This window comes from Anabrus simplex, chromosome 1 (genome assembly GCF_040414725.1).
Source record: "Anabrus simplex isolate iqAnaSimp1 chromosome 1, ASM4041472v1, whole genome shotgun sequence".
In the NCBI taxonomy this organism is placed as follows: Eukaryota; Metazoa; Arthropoda; class Insecta; order Orthoptera; family Tettigoniidae; genus Anabrus; species Anabrus simplex.
The window spans coordinates 529539092-529564324 of record NC_090265.1 but is presented as its reverse complement, the minus strand read 5'-3'; the positions used below and the strand labels follow the sequence as shown (position 1 = coordinate 529564324).

The 25233-nt window shown below is 40.7% G+C and overlaps 1 protein-coding gene across 4 annotated transcripts in view; it reads left to right on the top strand.

The window, feature by feature from the left end:
- Nucleotides 1-12713: 12713 nt before the first annotated feature.
- LOC136857088 (cytotoxic granule associated RNA binding protein TIA1) overlaps nucleotides 12714-25233 on the top strand; it is a 963365-nt gene continuing 950845 nt past the window's right edge. For all 4 annotated transcript variants that reach the window (XM_067135475.2, XM_067135474.2, XM_067135473.2 and 1 more), the window contains exon 1: nucleotides 12714-12849. In XM_067135475.2, the coding sequence (XP_066991576.1) occupies nucleotides 12777-12849 (73 nt within the window). In that variant the 5' untranslated portion in view covers nucleotides 12714-12776. The remainder of the gene's footprint in view (nucleotides 12850-25233) is intronic.

The following is a 25233-nucleotide window of genomic DNA, read 5'->3' as shown; positions in this document are numbered from 1 at the left end:
GGTTTCAGATCAACAAGAATGTGTAATCGAGGGGTAAGAGAATTACGCACAACTTCGGACCAGGAAGTGTACCGTTCAATAAACTCTGCGATCGTCCTCATTCTGTCTCCACTTTGTTCAGCTTTATCGTACTTCACGTTTCTGCCACGTTCTTTCGTAGAAGAATATCAGTTTAACATGCCGCATAACGTTTGAATACAGGCATGTAACTTGGCATAAATTCATTGAAGGAATCGTGAATCGATTATAAAATCCCGTGCGAAGGACGGATACATATGCTAGTAAATAAATAAATGCATACATACATACCGAAACCATCAGTTTCGTTCTCAGTTTCAGCGCTGTGGTCGCACTATTGTACGCATGCGCACTGAGGTCCTATAGCAAAATGCCGCGGGACAAAATTCCAGCACTTCGGCTTCTACGAAAACAGTAACGGGGGTTAGTGGAATGAAAAACTAATGTCGTTATTTTTATTTTTATTATTTTTATTATTATTATTATTATTATTATTATTATTATTATTATTATTATTATTATATTTGGTATGAGCAACGTGAAGGTAAATTTCTGTTTTTAAAACGACCCACTGAACTTGGTCGGAATTGAACCAACGATAATAATAAGCAACAACAACAACAACAAACTATTAAAACACGGCGTATTCACTCATATTAACTGTTGTAAATCAAAGGTGATTTTAATCTTTTTTTTTCTAAGTGGAATATGGAAGTGGAAAACATTATATGCAGTTCGTGACGTAAGAAGAAGTGACCTATCTCAACCTTTATTCCCAGTAAAAGCATCCTCTTTACGGCATAAATAACTACGAATGTTAAACTGTATGGCAGATATAACAGCACATTTATGAGGATGTGTTGTAGATTCCATGGTATTATGTGTTTTCATGATAAAGAAGAAATAACAAGTTTCGGTTCTAATTAGGACAGAGTGCTTGTCAAACAGACAAACCCTTTGTGTGTTACCCTTTTGTCTTGGCTTTAGGAAGTTACTTTCTCTTACTGTTGAGTAGCTAAGGTTATTTATATTGTTGTAATATGAATTTGTAATCGGTAGACTATGATTTGTACCTTTGCTGGCGGGACCTAGTGTTTACAGTGCACTATGTCTTCTGGTATGGGCTAGAGCAATTTTGTTACTTTCATTGACCTGTCTCTGTCTTATCCTTGGCTTTGACAATATGAAAGTGACTGAGGTATGAGTGATACTAGTAATGCCATTCCTTCTGCAGCCAGTCCCTGCTATGAATGGTGTCAAAATGTTGCTCATAGAGTCGGTTGGTGCATGCATTTCAGTGGGCTTGGCAGACTGATATGTAATAGCAACTTCTGGCTCGGTGAGGAAAGCAACGGGAAACTACCTCACTTCTCATTTCTCTAGTACGCCTCTTTAGTGATGCCTAGGCCATCTATGACAGCTGATGGCAGAGCTGTTGAGGATCCCACCAACAGAATCGCTGACGGACTGAACATACATAGACTATGATTAAAACACTGATATAGATTAAAAAGGTTCTGTAAAGATGTTGCCAGCGTCGTAAACCGGTGACAGCTCTCTTAATTATTGTCGAAGAATCATATGTAGCGGGTAAGGTTTGTAGTTTGTATTTGTATCTCCAAATAGCTGTGGAATGGTATGGGTCGGAAGTTAAAAGACCTAACTTCAAATATCAACGGCGGTAATTAGTTCTGAGACGTTTGCAATAGACGTGTCTTGAGAACATTATGAATATTAAACGACTTGTTCTTACTCTGTTTCAAGTGGCATTTCCCTGACTTCACATCAAGGCGTCTGCGGCTCGAATCCCGGTCAATGCATGTGGGAGTTTTTAAAATCACGTCCCTTTTGTTCGGAATACACATAAAATTTGTAGAATACTCATCCACTCAGCTGAAACAGTGGATCTCTTCTCAGTGTATCATTATTGTGTCTTATTTTTCTTTTTCATAAGTAATTGTATCTTTCTACATTGTTTTGTTTTATTCCCGTGAACACCCTCTAAAAACTGTATTCTCTTTTTTTTTAGGTGAGTATCCAAAACATCTGAGTTGAGGCTGGATAGATATAAAGACTGCATTACTATGGGTAAGGTACTTTCCTAAGCAGCTAGTTCTAGAACAAGCATAATGACTTTATCGTAGCATTATTTATTATTTTCTTATACAAAATACCTACCTTTATGTTTAACTTCTAGTCTAAGGGTGAGCAACTCGAGTAGCTATCTTCAGTAGTTGTGCTTTATGACTGTTAAAAATCCTCTGGTTCCAGTAGATTCCCACAAATAACTCTCCAGACATAAAAGCGGGTGTGTAATGGAATGCCCCTCCCTGATTAGTTTCTACTATGTTGTTGTAGGTGGTTCAGTTGATCAGAGATGGGATATTAGATTCATGACTTCGATTTGGCCGAAACAGTCAAATTTTGCAGAGTGTGCAGAAACCTTGGCCACTCCGTACAATCATTACTGGCATACTAAAAATTTCCAGCGGTACACCCAGCGACACCGAGCAAAATTAGCTACTCAGCCTGGGACATCGGCTAGTAGAATTCCTGTTTCTTTCTCTGATTGGTTTGAAACAAATACGTGGAAATTATATGAACCAATTAACAATATTATGTTCAGTGTGAAATGAGGAGGAGATCGTAAATAAAATATCTAAATGCAATTTGCTTGACTGGAGAAAATTGGCTAGAACAATGTAATATGATAGAGACTCGAATTTAGAGGGAGGGGTGAGTGGTATTCTCTACTCATCTTTAGTGGGAAGGTAAGAAACTTATCAAAGCATGTTGCTAGAAGTATGCACGAGGAGAAACGTGATTGACACTAAAGAAGGCGGGGCTGTTAGACATTTCATTACCAACCTAACTCATCGTTCCTATATTGGGCAGACTTTTTTTGCTCACAAGTCTACATACAAACTAACTCTGTGATAGACTGTAAGTTAGTGTTACCTCTCTTCTACTTTCATGTTAGATCTGTGGGTGTACTGTAGAGGCTTACGCGGGCTGCTCTGAACCAATTCTAATGGAAATGACTGCAACTCTTATCTCTTTTGCTGGCAATACAAGCTGTTTTGAACCAGTTACTGTAATGATCTATAACAAGAAGTCAGCCGTTCATTTAATTCCGGTAGCTGTAATTCAGAAGGACTGTCGAGCAGAAGTTGTGATGTACTCACTTCACCTGAAAATCGAATATGTTAGAATAGAGACCAGACCACCCCATCATTGAAGAGGCTCATGGCCCTGAAATTTGAAATTCACTCGCTCCACACCAGAACCGACTGCCAAGTTAATTCCTGGGGACAGAACCGGTTGCGAATAGACTTAACCTCTCAGTTAGGCTTAATGTCGAGGTTATGAACAGTGATAGCTTTTATCTTCCTCTTCTCCAAGGGCTTTATGAGTTGTGCGGCTTTAGCTCTTATATAGAGCTAATGGCTCTTTCGAGTATTGACGGTACTGTGATTTCTTATCAATTCTTACAACTGTATGTATTAATTGTCATGGAATTATCTTTGTGATTCCTATTCGAAAACTGCTCTGGAATGATGGCAGACAGTCAGTCAGTTCAAGCCAAATAAATGAATTAATAATGACATGTGGTCTCCGGAGACGCATGGTGTAGGTCTGTCGGGTTGATCTGAGCGTCTGTGTGGATCGGGCCGTGCCCGTGATGATTTCTAATGCTGAAGACGGCATACGCACACCCAGCAGCCCTGAAGCCATCGGAATTAACCAATGAAGGTTTAACTCCCCGACCCGGCTGTGAATTGAACCCAGGACTCCTTGGAACAACTCTGACCATTTAGCCATGAAGCCGGACTAGTTCAAGCTGAAATTATGCACATAGAAAAATGCATTCTATTTATGATGCAAATCTGTGTCTATAGAGGAATGATGATGCGGTTGATGACTGCAAAATTAATAATGATAATAATAATAATAATAATAATAATAATAATAATAATAATAATAATAATGCAGGTGAATGCCTCCGAATGAATGAAAAACTGGGCTAGAAGAGGTGGTGGTGGTAGTGGTGATGGTGGTGGTCGTGGTAATTTTTGTTTTAAGAGGAAGTAGAGCAGGGCAACCATCCTCTATTATCACTAATCAGAACTGTCCGACTCGTTGGCTGAACGGTCAGCGTACTGGCCTTCTGTTCAGAGGGTCCCGGGTTCGATTCCCGGCCGGGTCGGGGATTTTAACCTTAATTGGTTAATTCCAATGCCACGGGGGCGGGGTGTATGTGTTGTCTTCATCATCATTTCATCCTCATCACGACGCGCAGGTCGCCTACGGGCGTTAAGTAGAAAGACGTGCACCCGGCGAGCCGAACCCGTCCTGGGATATCTCGGCACTAAAAGCCATACGACGTTTCATTACTAATCAGAACTGTGAAAGGAAGACATCCGTTCCTTTGAGTAATGAATGTATCGGCAATGGAAAGGGAAGGGCAACAGAGGGCGTAAACATTAAAAACTTCCTAGGCCTCGCAAGCCTAATACAGTCAGGATCGGAAAAGAACAAGAGTTGACCTGAAGCCGCCGGAATTAATCAATGAAGGTTTAACTCCCCGACCCGGCCGTGAATCGAACCCAGGACTCCTTGGAGCAAAGGCCTGATGTAAGTGTCAGTATGCCAGACTCATCTAAAGAAACCGTGGTCACCAACCTACGCTCCTTACCCCCCTTTTAATGGTCTTTTACGACAGACAGGTGATGTCATGGATGCATTCTACCTGCCCCCCCCTCCCCCCAATGGGCTCCTGAAGCCGAGAAATTTGAAAGAAAGATCCTTCTCAAAAAGACGGGCCCTGAGATCGTGGACGGACAGTACAGTTTAAGAGGAAGCAAATAATTATATCAAGAAAAACGAGTGATTGATGAAATCGATAAGAAACCGAAAGGTGAAATAATATGGACATCTGTAGAGAATGGATGGAAAGCGGTTGACAAAACGGTTTTAAAATCCTCAATCAAGCAGTCGTCAATGATGTGCATTTAGGGTTGTCGCCCGGGTGGCAGATTTCCTATCAGTTGTTTGCCTACACTTCTCTTAAATGTTTTCAAATAAATTGGAAATTTATCAAATATTCCCCTTGGTACCTTACTCTTCGTCCTATAAGTGAATACTCAGTCCAATTTGTCCTCTTGGATTTCAACGTTATCTTCATATTATGATATTTCTTACTTCTAAAAGCTCCACTCATTCGTTTAATAATGCCATTTCACGCCAACTCTTCATTTACAGTTCGTAACAGACCACTTAGTCGAGCATTCCGTCTCCTTACTCTCAAGTCTTCCCAGCCCAAAGAGTGAGACATTTCCTTTGTCGAAAATCACCCAGAACAAATCGTGCTGGACAATAGACCTAACGTTTCCTATAGGAGGTTTCACGAGTCCATAAAAGACTTCAGACAGGACCTCAGATGGGATGGATTAAAGCGGATAGACATCTCAGATCGAACACGGTACAGACTTCAAATTAACAACTTAAAGGGCTCCCTTAAAGAACACAATCAGAACAAATGATGGACGGAGGGAGACAAGCTGCTAGGGAAAGAACGCAGCACATGTGGGCTGCAGAAGAGACTTCCAGAAATGCAGTAAAAGTTACTTGACGTGGTCTCTAATGGCACTAAGCGAATGAAATAATAATAATAATAATAATAATAATAATAATAATAATAATAATAATAATAATAATAATAATAATAATAATAATAATAATAATAATAATAATATGTTGAAACCTCAGGAAAGTACGGAGTGAGGTGATTTATCGATGCTTTCGTCAATGAGCTAAAAGGCGCTGTAAAATGCATACGTAAATTGAAACTACAAGCCACACTAACAGCACTTATATCTCGGTCACTTCAATATTTCCGACGACGCAAATCGGACTGAAGAAGATTTATGGAAGTAATAAACATGTTCTGACCCACAGTGGAAAACTTAATGCACTGTAAACACTATCCTAACAGAGATGAATCTTGACTACGACGACGACGTGTTTTGACGGGTGTATCTTTCGTACCAGGGAGTACTGATATAAGTGGCAGTATGCCAGACTCATCTAAAGGAACCGTGGTAAGGAGCTCCTTACCTAGTAAGAGTACAAGTCTTACATCGGAACCTCGCCCTGTTTTAATTTTCAACAGTTAGCAGAAGAAAATGATTATTAAAAAATTAAAATACAACTTTATAAAATATGTTGATGTAGACCTATTCATTTCAAACCCTCTACAATTAATACTGTATTATTTAAAACTCCATACTTATGTCCTAAAATGCAGCTAATTATGACTTATACTCTTTAACCCTAGCACGAAAGATAAATCATTGAGATCCATGGAATTTGCTGTAGAAAAGAGTTCATCAACGTGTACGCATATCTACTTCCGGAGGTCAATCCTTCAAATGCTACACGTCTACGTTATGCTGGCATCTACTAAGAAGAGAATACGAGACTATGTAGCTGAACCGATTACCAATAGCTGAAATGTGGCATTTGGCGGGGATATGTTTCGTAACCCCTAATGAAGGCAGTCTTAATCCAACTCGGCCAGTCCTCCACATGTAGAACGTACGTGGTCAATTAGCTGTAAGAGCAATTACAAATTCTGTTGCCCTCTGACACTGGTGTCACACACCTTTTTGTTTGTATCGACGATGGTATCGATGATCAGTTAAGATAACATCTCTATTCATTAGCGTTGTGACAGCCGATGGTATGTTACATTAAAGTACATAACCGAACAGCAGGTAGATACTTTAATAGCTACTATGCTCTTTGAATAAATCATTCTTTTCTCAAGCTAGTTTCACGTACTGCAAATAAAAATGTACCGAATTTCAATGTTCCAATCGGATTTTTTGTCGAATTGAAACGCATGGAATTACTACATCTTCATTATTATTATTTTGGGAAAATCCCATATCCTTGGCTGAATGGTCAGCGTTGTGGCCGTCGGTTGATTGGGCCCTGGATTCGATTCCCGGCCGGGCTGGGGATTTTATCCGCGTTTAGTTAATTTTCTCTAGCTCGGGGGCTGGGTGTTTGTGATCATATTAATGCACATTTTCATTTACGTACACCACATCACACAACTACGTAAGGGTGGCGCAGGTGTGAGCTTGCATTCGGAAGATAGTGGGTTCGAATCCCACCGTACGCAGCCCTGAAGATGGTTTTCCGTGGTTTCCCCATTTTCACACCAGGCAAATGCCGGCGATGTACCTCATCAGAGGAGTTAATGAGATGAAATGAATGACGTGATATATGTTAGCAGGACGGGGGAGGGGTTGAAACACGGTGCCGGCACATAGCCTACCCTTATTGAATAACACCAAGCAGTCTGCCTGAGGTTCAACGTCCCCGTCGGACGGAGGAATAAGATTCAACAGCTTCATGGAATAAGATTCAACAGCTTCATATGCTTTCACTCCGTATGAACACTGCGAAGAGATTTGAAATTGAATCCGGCTTTTGGCAGGCAAACTAGTGATTGCAAATTGTATACCATCCGAGAGATAGTGGGTTCGAACCCCAAAGTCATCAGTCCCGAAGTCCGACTCGTTGGCTGAATGGTCATCGTACTGGCCTTCGGTTCAGAGGGTCCCGGGTTCGATTCCCGGCCGGGTCGGGGATTTTAACCTTAATTGGTTAATTCCAATGGCCCGGGAGCTGGGTGTTTGTGATGTCCCCAACATCCCTGCAACTCACACACCACACATAACACTATCCTCCACCACAATAACACGCAGTTACCTATACATAGCAGATGCCGCCCACCCTCATCGGAGGGTCTGCCTTACAAGGGCTGCAATCGGCTAGTAATAGCCACACGAAATTATTATTATATCAGTCCTGAAGATGGTTTTCCGTGGTTTCCCATTTTTATACCAGGCAAATGCTGGGGATATACCTTAATTAAGGCCACGACCGCTTCCTACACATCCCTATGCCTTTCCTACCCCATCGTCGCCGTAAGACCTATCTGTGTCGGTGCAACGTAAACCCAATTATTAAAAAAGACCAGGTGGGCTGAAACATATAAATTGTACCGCATTTGCATTTTTCATCATATACAGACTTAACGCTAAAATATAGTGTCGAGCCACACGTAGATATGTTTGTCTAGTCAACTCGTTGGCTAGGCCGCATCTGGACGACAAATTGGGCTTAATGCAGATGAGTCCCGACCCCAGATGATTGGGAAAAGAGCCACAAAATGAAGGAAATATTATAGTCTATTAATTCTATTTCTGTTCTATATAGTTTGAATTAAAGAAGACAAATATTGGTGAATATTCGCCCATAAGAATTAGGGATTGAAATAATTCACCAAGGGAGATGTTCGATAGATTTCCAATTTGAAATAATTTAGGAAATTACTGAGTAAACAACTGATACTGAATCTGCTTATGAGCGACATCGTTAGGTACATATCGGTGGAGAATTTCCCCATGATGTAGGGGAAGCATGCCCTTCTCTTACCTGGAGGCCAAGGATTTGATTCCCGGACAGTCCAAGGACTCTAAATCTAGACTGAGGTCTGGAATGGGGTTCACACCAAACGAGGATTTGTCTAATACGAGAGAGTGAATCCGATCAAGGGAGCCACATAATATAGGTGGAGATGACGTAACGCTGACCACGTGGTACTCCACCATCTGTAGGTCATTTGCTCCACCAGCAGTCGTCTTGGCCACGTATTTGTTTGGTTACTTTTTAAAAATATTCCTATATTCTACAAATTATTTTGCCTTATGACTAGAAATAATCATTGGACCGTTGTATTACCCTATCCTGGAATACGTTATCTATCGTAACCATATCCTAGTCCAGAATTTACCCTTATTTTACAGTTACATTCTCATCATCATCATTCTCCACTGATATGTACATAACGATGTCGCTCATAAGCAGATTCGGTATCAGTTGTTTACCCAGTAATTTCCTAAATTATTTCAAATTGGAAATCTATCGAACATCTCCCTTGGTGAATTATTCCGATCCCTAATTCTTATGGGCGAATATTCACCAATATTTGTCTTCTTGAATTCAAACTATATCTTCATATATTTCCTACTTCTAAGAAAATCATTCAAGTTTATTCTTCTACTAATGTCATTCCAAACTATCTCTCCCACTGACAGCTCGGAACATACCGCTTAGTTCAGCAACTCGTCTCCTTAGACGACTTAATTTCCCAAACATTGTAACATTCCAGGAACACTACCCTGCTGTCGGAATTCACCCACAACAAATCATGCTACTTTCCTTTGGATCTTCTCCAGTTTACAAATCAAGTAATCCTGGTGAGGGTCTCATACACTGGAACCATCGTCTATTTAGGATCTTACCAGTGGCTTGTACGCCCTCTCCTCTACATACTTACAGCAACACTAAAATTACTCTCATAACCGTATGAAGTGATATGTGACCTTAATTTACAATCCCGTTATTATGATTACCCTAACTCATTCCTTTTGTTAAGACCTGGGTACTTTCACTCTATCAACAGTACAGTCGAACCTCCATATCTCGGATCACTTTGGGAGCTAAATTTCTTTTCGAGTTATGGACATTTTGAGATATAGTGAATTCCCGCCTTTGAGTATGTCACGTAATAGAATCACGTGTAACTACGACTTGCTAGTTAGTTGCTTAACGTCGCACCGACACAGATAGTCCTTATGGCGACGATGAGAAGGAAAAGCCTAGTAATGGGAAGGAAGCGGTCGTGGCCTTATTTAAGGTACAGCCCCAGCATTTTCCTGGTGTGAAAATGGGAAACCACGGAAAACCATCCTCAGGGCTGCTGACAGTGGGGTTCGAACGTACTATCTCCCGGATGCGAGCTCACAGCTGCGCGTTCCTAACCGCACGGCAACTACGACTTGATACTGTCATAAAAGTTATTTAACCGTATTTTAATTACAACACTTATTATAGCAAGTCGTTTAAGACAGAATACATACAGTAGAGGAGCATGTTTTTCACTCTCCACATAGTTTTCTAATAACAGTTATTGCTGTAAAAAAATCCTCATTTACATCCCACTGATCGAAGAATAGTCAGTGCACTTGTCGCCTGGTCTAGTGACGAGCCATGAGAGGGTTCATACAGCTCCAATTGCCTGTGTTCAGCGCACCAGGGGTGGACAGATAAGATATGTTGTAGTAAGTTAAGGAACAATAACACACAAACCTTAAATGCCATATTGCAAACAGTTACTGTTGAACGAAATTCGAGTTACAGAATACTTTCAGCATCTACGGACGTAACGCTTGCTTCGAGAAATGGAGAAATTCGTGTAATCGAATTTCGAGTAATACAGAAATAAATACACGTGAAGAATAGAACAGACCGCAGGGATATTATTTCGAGGTACTGGACATTCGATTCAACTGTTGCCTAGTTGGTGCACTCTTTGATTGGACAGGCCTTCTGTAGCCTATATTAACGTAACTACACTATGAATCTTACTTTTAGATAGGCTTTTTGAAGCTGTGTATATTGCTCTGAAAGTCTCTGTTACTATTCTCCGAAGTGCTTGAGGTGAAATAATGGCTGTAAATTTGATATATTTATAGTTCCTCCCCATTGCTAGGAATCGAAGCGTAACTGTTAACTTTTCGATAGGACTTATAGAAGCTCTCATACACATGTCTTGCCTTTTAGTGAAGGGACGAACTAAGCTTAGCAATTCAAGATATTTCTGTTCGTCCATTCGTAGATAATTGTACCAGTCACTTGATTCTAGCCGAAGCTGAGACAATAAATTTATGTGGTACTTTTTTCTCTTACGTAGGCAGCTCGTACTCCATCTCCTCTTAAGTTTCCCATTTCCATGTTTCAACTTAACGTTCATACACAAGGCCAGGATTGATAATAAGAGTGTTTCTTCCAACATCGTGATATGCACAAAAATTAAATACTGGCACACGTAAAATGGAGCGTGTAGGGAGAACCAACTTGTGCATGTAAAATTGCGCAGACTTGAGTTAAAAATCTGAGCGTGTAGGGAGGGACCCGTTTTCAGCCGGGTGCCTAACTCGATGCCAACCGTCTCTGGAGGAATGGATTCTCTTTTGCTTGTATCTGTAGTAGTAGGTAGTGTATATGAAAAGGAGTGTATTGGGACAAACACCCAGTCCTAGGGACTAGCTGAAGAATAGTGTTTGTTCTAAAAATGCAGTTTATCAAATTAAATTTTTCAACAGTCACGAAAGAAATAGCTGAGCGCACATCCTTATGAAACTTATCCCTGCGAAGCACCCTGCAATTACTAATGAAATCTATTGGTTGAAAAAGAAACTGACAATACTCTAAGGAAACAATGTTATTTGTTTTGCGATGGTTTTACGTGTCACTAACTACTTTTGACAATTTTCGGAGTCTAAGAAAACAACAGAATTTAAAACATGAGTAACTTTTTAGTGCAAGTGAATTTGAAAGTTCAGTATCCAGTATTCGGGATATAATGGGTTCGATCCCCACTGTCGGCACCCCTGAAGATGGTTTTCCGTGGTTTCTCATTTTCACACCAGGCAAATGCTGGGGCTGTACCTAATTAAGGCCACGGCCGCTTCCTTCCCACTCCTACCTCCTTCCTATCCCATCGTCGCCATAAGACCTGTCTGTGTCGGTGCGACGTAAAGCAAATAGAAAAAAAAAAATTAAATTGAAAGTTCGCGACACACAGGTGCGCATAGTGTGGTAGCAATATCACCACGGGGGGGGGGGGAATAATAATAATAATAATAATAATAATAATAATAATAATAATGGCGTATGGCCTTTAGTGCCGGGAGTGTGCAAGAACAAGTTCGGCTCGCCAGATGCAGGTCTTTTTGATTTGACTCCCGTAGGCGACATGTGCGCCGTGATGAGGATGAAATTATGATGAAGACGACACATACACCCAGCCCCCGTGTCAGCGAAATTAACCAATTATGGTTAAAATTCCCGACCCCGCCGGGAATCGAACCCGGGACTCATGTGACCAAAGGCTTGCACGCTAACCATTTAGCCATGGAGCCGGACGGGGGGGGGGGGGGGGCGGGTGAATAGTGTTAAGTCTGAGGTAAATGAACTAGATAAAATGAAAGTAAAAGGAACATTCAAAACCTGTTTCAAGTCGAATACTTCAGAGTTCTCAGCCCAGCAGCATGTCTCCCTCTCCCCGTTTAACACTCCAGAGCTATGATGATACCATTCATATATTACATTATTTCTCTACCTGTTCGTCATTTAAAATGTTGTCGAACAAGATTGAAACGTTACTTATTTGGAAGAGTGGTAAAAATGAAGCAAAACTTGTTATTAAACCGCAGTAATTGCAGAAAACACAATTCTAAGAAACCGATCGTAGTATCTTGTTTGTCGAGGTTGATGGTTCTCAGAATAAATATGTTGACGTCAGAGAAATACTCGGGAGAGTAGAGAAATCCTGACCCCTCCTCACACCCCGTCTAGACTGGTTTCCACAGTGACCGGAGACAGCTGACGAACGAGCGAGCGATACGATGTGACCTTGAGGGGAAGACATGCTGTTCTCCCTCCCCGATCCTTCCTTGTCCACAACGACCCTTGTGACAGTTGAACGTCAGAGAAGTTGTAACTTCACTTAGTGTCAATAGCTGTGCTCCGTCAAACTATAACAGCTCGTGAATTTATCGTGTGCTTGTCACCTCTGAGTGAAGTGCTGTATTTGTTAATATCAGTATCTTTAATTCATGCGTAAATTTGACAAATGGGAAAGGAAAAGAAAACCTGTTTGGGAAAGAAGAAGAGATATTACACTGCAAGGTAAAAATACACAAGTACCGTATTTAACCTATATAAAAAACAAACAGTAATTGGTAAGAAACAAAGTCTATCCAGTTTTAGAAATTGGTTCACCGATTATGTCAGGTTATTTTGATTATCTTAAGTGGACCGAGTAGTTTGTGAAAGCAGGAATGTCTTTAGAATAATGTATTGAGGGACATATAATAGGTCATTTGCTCCCGTTCCGTCGTGGAGGGTAGGTCAATTTGAACTTCGTTCCACCCTTGTTTTCCTCTTAATAAATGCAACAGCGTTCGATACTTTTCCGACATTGTTGTATTTCAGTGCTTGTGGCAACCTTTAAAGTAATAATTTATTTTCCTGTTATACAGTGATTACAAAGCATGTTGTTCGGCACATTTTATACAAACTCCATGCTGAACATATTTACGTCCTTATATGAAAGAATATAATATACATGTATTGTACGGAGTACCGTGGGTATGGACGTGTTATGTACACCCCTCCAGGCTCGCGCTATCTGATAACATCCTGGGCTAGCGCTCGTAGCAGCTGTTTCCCGTGCACGCAGAATATTGTCAGTCAGCCCGTGACCTTGCCATACCTGAGGTAGGGACTCCGTGGCTCAATCGGTCTCTCATCGCTGGGTTTCGTCGTTCAAATCTCGGTCACTCCATGTGAGATTTGTGTCCGATTCAATAGCTGAATGGTAGGTAACTGTAGTGACCCTCGGTTCAGTGAGCCATGTGTTCGATTCCCGTCTGGGTCGAAGATTTTAACAGGCTCTAGTTAATTCCTCTAGCCTGCGGTTTCTGTTCGTCTTAATACATCTTCCTTTACATATAACATAAATAATTGCACCATTAACCACCTCAGAAACACACAAGAGAGTCCGATAAGTGTTAGCGTCAGGAAAGGCATCCAGCTATAAAACTAACTTTATGACCCTAAATAGCTGAAGAAAAAAAAAGGGAAAGAAAATATAGTACTACTTTCTCTCCGGACAGCATGTCACTTTAACAAGTACAGTAGTTACTATCGGTAATTCTGGAACTTTCTTCATTTTTTTTCTAGTGGTTTAACGTCGTACTAACACATTGAAGACCGCGCTCGATAGCTGCAGTCGCTTAAGTGCGGCCAGTGTCCAGTATTCGGGAGATAGTAGGTTCGAACCCCACTGTAGGCAGCCCTGAAGATGGTTTTCCGTGGTTTCCCATTTTCACACCAGGCAAATGCTGGGGATGTACCTTAATTAAGGCCACGGCCGCTTCCTTCCCACTCCCAGCCCTTCCCTGTCCCATCGTCGCCATAAGACCTATCTGTGTCGGTGCGACGTAAAACAACTAGCAAAAAAAAAAAAAAAACATTGAAGGTTTTCGGCTTTTAGTGCCGGGAGTGTCCGAGGACAAGTTCGGCTCGCCAGATGCAGGTCTTTCGATTTGACTCCCGTAGGTGACCTGCGCGTCATGATGAAGATGAAATGGTGATAAAGACAACACATACACCCAGCCCCCGTGCCAGCGAAAGTAACCAATTAAGGTTAAAATTCCCAACCCTGCCGAGAATCGAACCCGGGACCCCTGTGACAAAAGGCCAGCACGCTAACCATTTAGCCATGGAGCCGGACACAAGGGTATAAAAGTGCCAGGATTGGGAAGGTAGTTGCCGTGGCCTGAATTAAGGTACAGCCCCAGCGTTTACCTGGTGAGAAAATGGGAAAGCACGGAAAACTATCTTCATCCCTGCCGAAGGTGGGATTCGAACTCTTTGTTACCATAATCAGTTGTAAATTAAATTGAGATTATGGGTTTAAGTCTCAACTTCGGTATTTTCTGGTACATTACGTAATATGTTTACTGATATACAAGGAAACCCTGCTTTTGTTACCAATATTGACGAGCACCGTGAGAAATGCTAGGATTAACTAGTTTAAAAGGAAATTTAGTCAGCCTTTAATCATGAAACTGAAATACGTTTGGAATTATTCATTGCATCTCCAATTACGAAGTAAACAAGAAGTATTAAAGGAAAACTGAGGAGATTATTTCCGAAGTGTCATAAATCCGTGAATAATAACAAACTCTAGAAATTACGCCTTTTTAAAAAATCGGATAAATGAAATGAAATGGCGTATGGCTTTTAGTGCCGGGAGATCCCAGGACGGGTTCGGCTCGCCAGGTGCAGGTCTTTTGATTTGACTCCCGTAGGTGACCTACGCGTCGTGATGAGGATGAAATGATGATGAAGACAACACATACACTCAACCCTCTTGCCAGGGAAATTAACCAATGATGGTTAAAATTCCCGACCCTGCCGGGAATCGAACCCGGGACCCCTGTGACCAAAGGTCAGCACACTAAAACTTTAGCCATGGAGCCTGACATCGGATAAATAAATTGTTACGATTTATACATGTATTGCCAAAATTTTCCACGCAGTTAACCAAATCCCCCACCAGTAGGAATCAATGACAGTAGCCTGTGTTACATGGCCTAGAGATAAGACGTTTTGGAGGAAAATCATAATTTAAGTATGGTTATTGTAAAACAATAATACGCAATGTATTCTGGAATTCATTATAATGATGTATTAATAGTGTTTGCATCATGGTAATAGTGTCGTCAGAGATTATTTGCAGTCGCTCAAAGAAGGAGGAAGATAAGTGCATGGTATTGTGTAAGTTCCTCGCAGGTAAACTTTTCTCATAAATAATTGAAATTATAGATACAGTGCCGTCGACAGAGGGGGGGGGGGTTAGAAGGGGCTAATGCCCAGGGGGCCGCAGGGGCCCATTCCCAAAAAAATGAATTAAAAATAAAAATGCAAAGTTTAAATAAATTTAAATGTCAATAAAATACAAAAAACCGAAGAAATTTATCCAAATTTCGCACTAAAATGACACCAAGGTGATTCCACAAATGCACGAAAATCTTTTATGTAACTTTGGGGCATTTTCGAAGCAAATTTGATTCAACAGTGGTGTTGACAATATAGAAGGTCGAAAGATAAGCTTTGGTGTACTTTGGCGCGAACTTGGTTCAGAAATTATCTGGTTAGTGTACTTCAATTTTGGTGTAACTATGGTGTGAAATGTCACTTCTCTTGCACCAACTATGTTGGTGTAAAAATGGTGTAAGTTAATGTGAAAAAATATGTGGTGTAATTATGGTGCAGTATTGGAGCACTTTCCAGTGGTGTTAAATCGCTGCATCCACTGTCACGTTTGCACCAAATTAACACCACAAATACACCACGTTTGTACCGATATACATTCTACTTAATTTTTACACCATTATTACACCAATTATTGGTGCAAACTCCCCCGCGAGGGGCTGAAGATCAGGCAAGTCTCGGTTATAAAATAACCTGCACGTTCGCAGTTCTTGTCAAAATTAAGTTACGGGGTGGGGGTGGGGTTGGGGGTGGGGTGGGGTATGTACCGGGATTTAGGGGCCGGGACCCTTCAGTTGCCCTTGGGCCCTAAAATCCTGTCACCAGTCCTGCTTATGGGTTTGTGTCTACTTGGGAGCTGAATTATATTTTGATAAAAAATTAAATTAAGTCTGATAAAATATTAAATACGAGATACATACAGAACCATGAACTCATTTTTAAATTTTATTTTTGAGTGATTGCACATTTGGTTGCACTTGCGAACAATTTTTATGCGAAAATAACATTCCAGAACATTGTTCAGTAATACTTGGCTTATCTAACAATAACTCCTTTATTGGATGACTCTGTCATTACTTTTGTGGTTTGTGTCTTTTTTTTTAACACACCTTATCTCAGAATATGTTGCCCGGCAAAGTACTTTACTAATCGTTACTTCAATTCTTTTGACGTCTGTTACATTGAAGTCCATTTTGGATGTAATATACTTCCTGGCATAGGAAAATAAGCCCTGACCCAACATTTTAAAATATATTTTGATAACATATTTTTCCGCCGGTCCGAAACCACGATCTACAATAATTATGTCCCCGTATAGGGAATGTATGTCTGCTGTCATTTCTTGATGGATGCAGTACTTTTGTATCTGTCTCTTGATACAGGCCAGAACAAAATGTAGCTTCCACCGAAGTCCCAGTCTCATGCATGGCTGTGACAATATGCAAGCTCCTGGGGTATGGGTGGTGCTGAGTAGTGACATTCGGAGCACAACCAGTGCGTCTGAGTGTTATGCTCATAGGATTAGTCGTGGTACAATAGCACCATCTTACCCAGAGAGGAAAGCAATGGCAAACTACCTCACTCCTCATCTTGCCTAGTACGCCTCATTTTGGTGATGCTATTTGAGGATCCAGAAGCTATGAAACACGTTCGAAAAGTTAGGCGTATTTTTTAACTCACAATAATGTGATTCCATTTTTCAAACGTTAAACCAATTAGAATCGTACTCTATGGCTGAGAGACTAAAAATGCGGGGAACAAGTTAAAATCTGTTACTTTATGAATTTTTTAAAATATAATAGAGTATTTCGCTTAATACAGTTTATTAATCTCTGAAGTACATTTTGTACATAATATATTTATTTCATCATCAAGTTAAGTACTATTTGTTCCATACCCTATTGAGAAACATATTCGATTTTTTGTATTTTTTGGATGATTCAAAATTTTGTATAATAATTCAAAGTTTTTCTCTGACTCTTTCAGCTTCGAATTATCGAAATTTCCATGTACATGAGTAACTTTACTAAGCTACATCCGTCATAAAACATACACGTTTTCTTTAGTTGGAGATTTATTGCACACAACTCGAATTGTGATATAGTGTACTGCAAACCTGTAAACTACCACGCACAAAATCATGGCAAACATGATAAATTGAAAATAAAAACAGCTGGGATAAAAGAAACAACACGATTTTCCCAATTGTTGTAGCCCGGGGCTCTTACGATCAAGAGGCTAATCCGATCAAAGAAATATCCATTTAAGGCTCTATTATGCATACCTCTTGTATTGCTTAGCGTCTATTATACCATCTTAGTTGAAAGAAACGTGTATTTTTTTTTTGGAAAAAACTTCTTTGAATTAGCACAAAGATTTTACCGGAGATTCAGCTCCAGAAATGTACTTCTTTAGTGAACGTATCTACCAGAACTCTTTAATTTTCAAGAGTTAAATATTTAAGCCGGCAAACTTACGATGTAGCCCATGAACGAATCGGTATTGCTGCATGACTTGCTTTGCTATGTTAAATAAGGAGACATGTATCTCTCAACCGCCACATTTGCGAGGTGTTTTTAACACCTGTAGGGCAGCCAACCGTGAGAAAAGTAACCGGAGTTTGGAGATAATTCGATCAATTGTTATGGGGTTAATCTAATAACTTTTTTGAACCCGCTATTTAGTTGCATAAAACTAAAATATACATGTACCAATTCATAAAGTATATTGGAATGTTATTTCAGACAATGAGTATAAAAGATAAAGAAACGGTGAGAGATAGCTGAAAGAATGATACGAGCAGGGCCATTTCAATTGTAGTGAGAAGATACCGTGGTCTTCGGGCTGTAACAGGTCATTTTAACATCCCTTTCTTGATCTTGCAAAACATTTTCGGCTACTAGACTGCATCAGGTACTTAATGAGGGAGAAAGCTCATCAAGAAAGTGTGTTGGTATCGCCACAGTTTTCTCTGGAATAGAAGAGAAGATCTTGGTCGACAGATTAAGGAGTTTGTCTTACACACCCTTGCAAGTTGAGATAACCGGAAGACCTTTGCAATGCAAGAACCATGACTTTGTATGCTGTATTACTTACAAGAAAGCGCCACAAAAGGAGACCGGCTGCAATGCCAAAAGTGCAGGTTTTGGTTCCATGAGATCTGTGTGGACTCTCCTGGCAGGAAAGAAATGTGAAAGTGTATATGAAAATCACGATTCTATTAGTGATCACAATAACGTTACCCGAATTACCCCGAACGTTTTAGACAATCCATATTTTGCAAATACTTACGTTTGAAATGTTTACATGCATGTACATAATATAAAAAGCAATGTTTCTTGTTTTTCGTGGAGTGTAGGGACAAACGTACCGTGGCAACCAGTGATTTTTCAACATAGTTTGAATTGTAGCAGATATTGAATTTTGAATGGAACTGATAGAAATAGCTCCGACCTACCCTATGACAAGTTTAGGAGCATAATTTTGTTCAATGCTAAATGAATGTATAAAACACTTTGTCGTAAAAAAATTATTAAAAATAAACAACTTTGGATTTAAGATACTTTGGAAATAAGTTCTTCAATTAAGGAAAGTGTGATTGAATAGTTCGGAATGGGGAACAGATCCTTGGTAAAGAATATATGTTGGAGAAAGGGAAAGTTTGAAAGAAGAAGGCAATAAATTACCTACTTGTAAGTTGAGATGTAATGGACGAATAGGTATTTTGAAGTGTGTTAGGGAATAGGAAATTAGAGCAGACAAGTGGCATATCTCACTAATTATTTAATATCAATGACCTGAAAGGACGCAATAGCCGGTGCGCTCTGTTTATCTTCTTTGTCTCTTCGGAGTAAATATGTAGGTAGTCCAAGAATTGTCTCATAAAATATTTGACGATAGTTATAAATTAACTACACTGATTATTTGTACATCTAGGGCTTCGATTTCGAATAAGGAAAGTATTGACAACAAAGGCTGTTATTAGCCATTAAATAAAACATGCTCAGAACAAAGGAAGTGGCAGTACAGCACCACAAATCAATATCTGTCAGCGAAAATTACTTCAAAAGGCGTGGAATTTTTTCCATGCCTTAGTTATGCGGTGAAAATAAGATTTGTAGTTGGATCTTCTACGCAATTTATTTTATTCAGTAGTTGGGAAATACAGAGCTTTCTTTATATTTACTTTTAACGTTGCACTAACACGGTGACGGAGGGATGGGAAAGTGGATTGGGAAGTTAACGGCCGTGGCCTTAATTTAGGTACCTGGTGTGAAAATGGGAAACCATGGAAACAACCTCCAGGGTTCCGACGGTGGGATTCAAACCCACTATCTCCCGAATGGAAGCTCACAGCTCAGTGACCCTAACCGCATGGCCAACTCGCTCGGCAGAGAGAGAGATTTACAGAGCTGATGATAAATAACACTGCAAACTTTTTGAATGACGACTGCGTCAACAATGCTGCTAAAAGGATGACGTCAGAATTATAGCAATGGGCCAAAACGTACTACAGTATTTCAGTGTATGGTTTCGTGGGACGAGTACGTTTGGGATTTAGCACGGTAAGTCCCTCCTGATTGGACACCCGTAGCCCAAGCGCGGTATATCATGCCATGACGAGTTGAAAGCAGAAGGTGGAGGCATATACATAGTGGCCTAGATAAAGTGTTACAAGCGAATATCTCATAAATCAATAAATAAAACAGAATTCTTTGCCTTCCAAATGATGTTGGTGGCGCAGGAGAAGCAACGTTAGATTTTAAAAGGGGACCTTGATAAAACGTTTTGATATTCTGGTTTCCTTCAATAAAATAAGCAAATGTTAATAGAAACATTTTTCTAAAATGAATTGTTGAGCATATAGGCGGTATTTAATTTAGGTTAGTACATTTCATCAACTTGAGGAAACATAAACTATCGGTTTCCTGGCTTCAAAACCACCTAAACTGTCAAGATAAGTAGTTAGCCATGTTGATTATTTACTGTGGTTCTTCCACATTCACTTTTTTGTTTTACGTCACACCGACACAGGTAGGGCTTATGGCGACGATGGGATAAGAAATGCCTAGGGGCGGGAAGGAAGCGGCCATGGTCTTATTTAAGGTACAGCCTCAGCATTCCGCTTGTTTTAAAGAGGGAAATCACGGAAAACCATCTTCAGGGTTGCCGACAGCGGGATTCGAACACACTATCTCCCGGATGCAAGCTCACAGCTGCGCGACCCTAAGCGCACGGCCAACTCGCACAGTACATTCAGAAATAGGATAGTTTTTGCTCTAGAGGTAAATGTGATTTTAGTACTAGATGTACGCGGGAGATGATATCGAATTGCATCGGCAGTGTTCAATGAAAGATATGGCATGCAAACGTCGCATATTAAATTCAAACGACTGGAGGCACGGCTGGAAGGGTTAAGAACAAGAATCGCTTGAAGATTAAATCAAAAGGGAATAACGAAACTGCTATAATATTCTTGTCACTGCAAAAGCAAATTCGCCGGGTTGAGTGGCTCAGATGATTAAGGCGTTGGCTTTCTAAGCTCAAGTAGGCAAGTTGAATCCTAGCTCAAGACGGTGTTATTTGAAGGTGCTCAAATATAGCAGCCCCGTGTTGGTAGATTTACATCTCTGACATCTCGGCGTCTCCGAAAACCGTAAAAGTAGTTAGTTGTACATTATTATTGAAAGTTGAGCCACCGTGGCTCAGGTGGCAGCGCGCCGGCCTCTCACCGCTGGGTTCCGTTGTTTCAAATCTCGGGCACTCTACGTGAGATTTGTGCTGGACAAAGCGGATTCAGGACAGGGTTTTCTCCGGGTACTCCGGTTTTCCCTGCCATATTTCATTCCAGCAACATCCTCCAATAGCATTTCATTTCAGCTGCCATTCATTAATGATTGCCCCAGAGGAGTGCGACAGGCTTCGGCAGTCGGCACAATTCCTATCCTCACCGCTAGGTGGGGGCTTCATTCATTCCATTCCTGACCCGGTCGAATGACTGGAAACAGGCTGTGGATTTTCATTTTTTTATTGTTGAAATTAAATCCACAGATAAGTCAACATGAATTGGCCAAAGAGAGTGGGTTTAACCGCACTGCAGTGCAGCGGATACTGAAGCAACAGCATTACCATCCTTATCATACGTTTACATCAAGACCCCACACGCAGATGTTCAGGTTAGAGTCGCTATTTGTCGGTGGTTTCGTAACGTTATTGCGGAGATTAGTTCATTCTTTGCAAACACATTACTTTCAGATGAAGCAACATTCTCAAGCATTGGACGTGTTATTAGGCATAATATGCACTGTTGGGCATCTGGACACCTCAAATGGATGAGAATTGTGTCCTTTCAGTATCATTGGTGGCTGGAAATTTGGTTTCAGATACTAGATAAACTTGTCATCGCTCCTTGCTTCTGGGTAGACACAATTACTGCTGAATCATATTGTCGTTTAGTACACGGTCTGGGAGAGAACAGAAAATTATGAGCTATCAAAATTTGAAGGATCCACTTTGGTGAACTCTCGCGCCCAAATTACGGATTTTCGTTTAATTATTTTATTTATTCATTCATTTTAATTATTATTTATTAATTTCAGCTCAATGTAAATTAGACTAGGTAAAATTGCAACCCAGAGTTTTCGTATTTTTTTTTTTTACAATCTGCTTACGTCAGACCGGCGCAGATAGGTCTTATGACGCCAATGGGCTAGGAGTGGGAAGGAAGCGACCGTGACCTTAATTAAGGTACACCTCCAGCACTTGCCTTGAGTGAAAATGGAAACCACGAAAAATCATCTTCAGGGCTGCCGACAGTGGGATTCGAACCCACTATCTCCCAAATGCAAGCCGATAGTTACATCACTCAGACCGCGTGGCCACTTGCTCGGCCCAAGAGTTTCTCTTTAATAAAAACTGAAATCATGTCTGAACTTCCCATTTACAACTTTGTCAAAAATAATCAAGTTCTGACAGAATTAAATTCAAAACCGTTTAGCAACTCGTTTTGTCATTCCTAAGCGAAACTACCAATAAATGAAAGTCGAACCACCGTCTTTCGATTAGATTTGTAAACAAGTATGCTGCCATCTCTCCGCAAAACTAACAAACCGTCCGTTCGGTGACTTGAATGTGTGGACAGTCTGGAAGTTTTGAAGATTTTCTGTCACGTCTTGAATATGCACCTACATGCACCGAGTTACTATCGAGAGTACGATGAGGAGTGAGTGAATTTAGTTCAGTGTAGTGCTTTGAAGAACAGTAGTGAAGATTTGTGATTACGCATAGGCCGGTAATTTTTATTTTTTTATTTTGACCTTCGTCCATAGGACATTTGGCCATCAATATTGTACATTGATAAAAATTGTTACAGAAAAGAGAAATAAAAAGGGACAACAAGTTAAAAGACATACAAAATAACAGAAATGACTTAGAACAGAACAAAAAGGAAGCAAAACACACTTGAAAGAAAGACACTTACTGTTTAGATATTAACACCAGTTTTTGTGAAGTATGTTGCAATTGCACTGTACACACGTAAGTCTCCAGTTGCCAGTAATAGCTGAATATGTGTGGGTAAGGGAACCCGGAGATGCACAAGGGTAGCGAACATTTCTCTGCGAAAGGATACAGTTCTACTGCACTCGAAGATAATGTGGTTCACATCTCCCGCGTTTCTTGCGCTACACGGACATTGTGCTGATTGGAGAACTCCAATCCTGTTGAGGTGAGCGGGAAATGAAGCATGGTTGAACCTCAGCCGAATGATGGTAGTTACTTCGCCTCGGGCCCATCTGACGTCTTGATACCATGGTTTGTGGGGGATAGCTGGTTGAATGCAGGCATAGTATCGTCCTTTGTGTTGAGTAGTCCTGTTCCACAGAGCTGTCCATTCAACATACGTTTTCCTTCTGCTAGTAGCATAAAAATCAGTACAGGGGAGGCGTAATGAAAGGAATAAGCCAGTACGTGCACCTTGTTTGGCCATACTGTCAACCAGATCATTGTATGTAAGTTTTGAGTGTCCTTTCGCCCATAAAAATGACACACATTTTCCGCGCGATTTCATGACAGATGATAATTGTAATATTTCATAGATGTAGGAGTGTGTTCGTATGTTTCGTCGAGGATGTCCCAATTTCCTAATAGCACTTTGAGAATCTGAAATGATAAGTATCTTATGAAAATTTCTGGATTGTGAGTAATACAGTGCCTCCCGAATGGCGACAAGTTCAGCAGTGTAGGTGGATGCTTCAACGGGAAGAGAAAAATGGCCATATTCCTGTGTTTGCACGCAAAAATATGCAAAACCAACTGAATCTGTAAACTTTGCACCGTCGGTATAAATGTGGATGTAGTCGGACCAAGTAGATTCAATAAAATCAATTACGTGTTTATTTGGAGCAGGTTTTTCTAGTAGGTACCTGGGGACATAATATGTGGAAGCTGGAGATATCAAACAGGCGTAGTTAAAATGGAATGCCGGAATTGTGTGGGACTTCAAAGTCAAGGGTAGACAGAACTTAAGTTCTCTTAAACATTCTAGAAGTAAAGGTGGATGTTTTCCATGACGTTCGCGATACTGGTTATGCAGAAGTTGTAGGCTCTTGAATAACGGGTGATCCTGCAAAGTAGAACGTTGAAGGAGAAATTTTGTTGCCAGTAGTTTCCTTCTCAAGTGTAGGGGTTGTTCATGAGCTTCGACCTGTAGAGCATTTGTAGGCGTTGACGACATAGCACCAAGACATACTCGGAGAGCACGAAATTGTAGGACATTTAATTTATCCAGAACATACTTAGGAGCGTTGCTGTACAACATACTGCCATAGTCAATAACTGTCCGTATCAAGGAACGGTAAAGAATTAGCAAAGAAGCGGGAGCAGCGTCCCACCAAGTGCGGGTTAAGAAACGAAGGACGTTCAGTGCAGGCAGTGCCCGTGTCTGGATGTAAGCAATATGTCCACTCCAAGTGAGTTTGCTATCCAAATGCATATCCAGGAGGCGAACAGTAGACTTCACAGGAAAATAATATGGTCCAAGTTGAATTGTAGGAGACGGAAGAACCAGTTTCTGTTTGGTGAATATAGTGACGGATGATTTTGAAGGAGAAAGTGCAAGTCCACTCTGTGTAGTCCAGTCTTGAAGACATTGTGATGCTGTGTGCAGACGCTGAAGAGTAATTGTCAAATTGATTGAAGATGTATAAATGCAGACGTCATCAGCATATTGCAAAACACGGATGGCGGGAGTAAATATTGCGTCCAAGTCAGAGGTGTAGATAGCATAGAGTAAGGGACTTAACACACTGCCCTGTGGAAGGCCTTTAGAGACTGTACGCGGTCCAATAAAAGTAGGACCGTTCCGAACGTATATGGTGCGTTCTTTAATCAAAGTTGCAATGCCGAAGATAAGAGTTCTTTGTAGTTTCAAGGCTGCTAACTTACGCAGCAGTAGAGATACGTCCACATTGTCGTAAGTAGAACCAATGTCCAAGCAAAGTGCGGCCAGATAACCCCGAGTTTGAAAAGTACGCTCGATGTCAGTGGTGAGTATGCTGAGATGATCCATGGTTCCGCGTCCTCTTCGAAATCCATGTTGAGATACAGGCAGGAACCTGTAGTGTTCCAGAAACCACTCTAATCTGTTTTTAACCATCCGTTCTAGTGTTTTAACCACGCAAGAGGATAAAATTATTGGTCTGTAAGATGCTGCATCTTGAGGATCCTTAC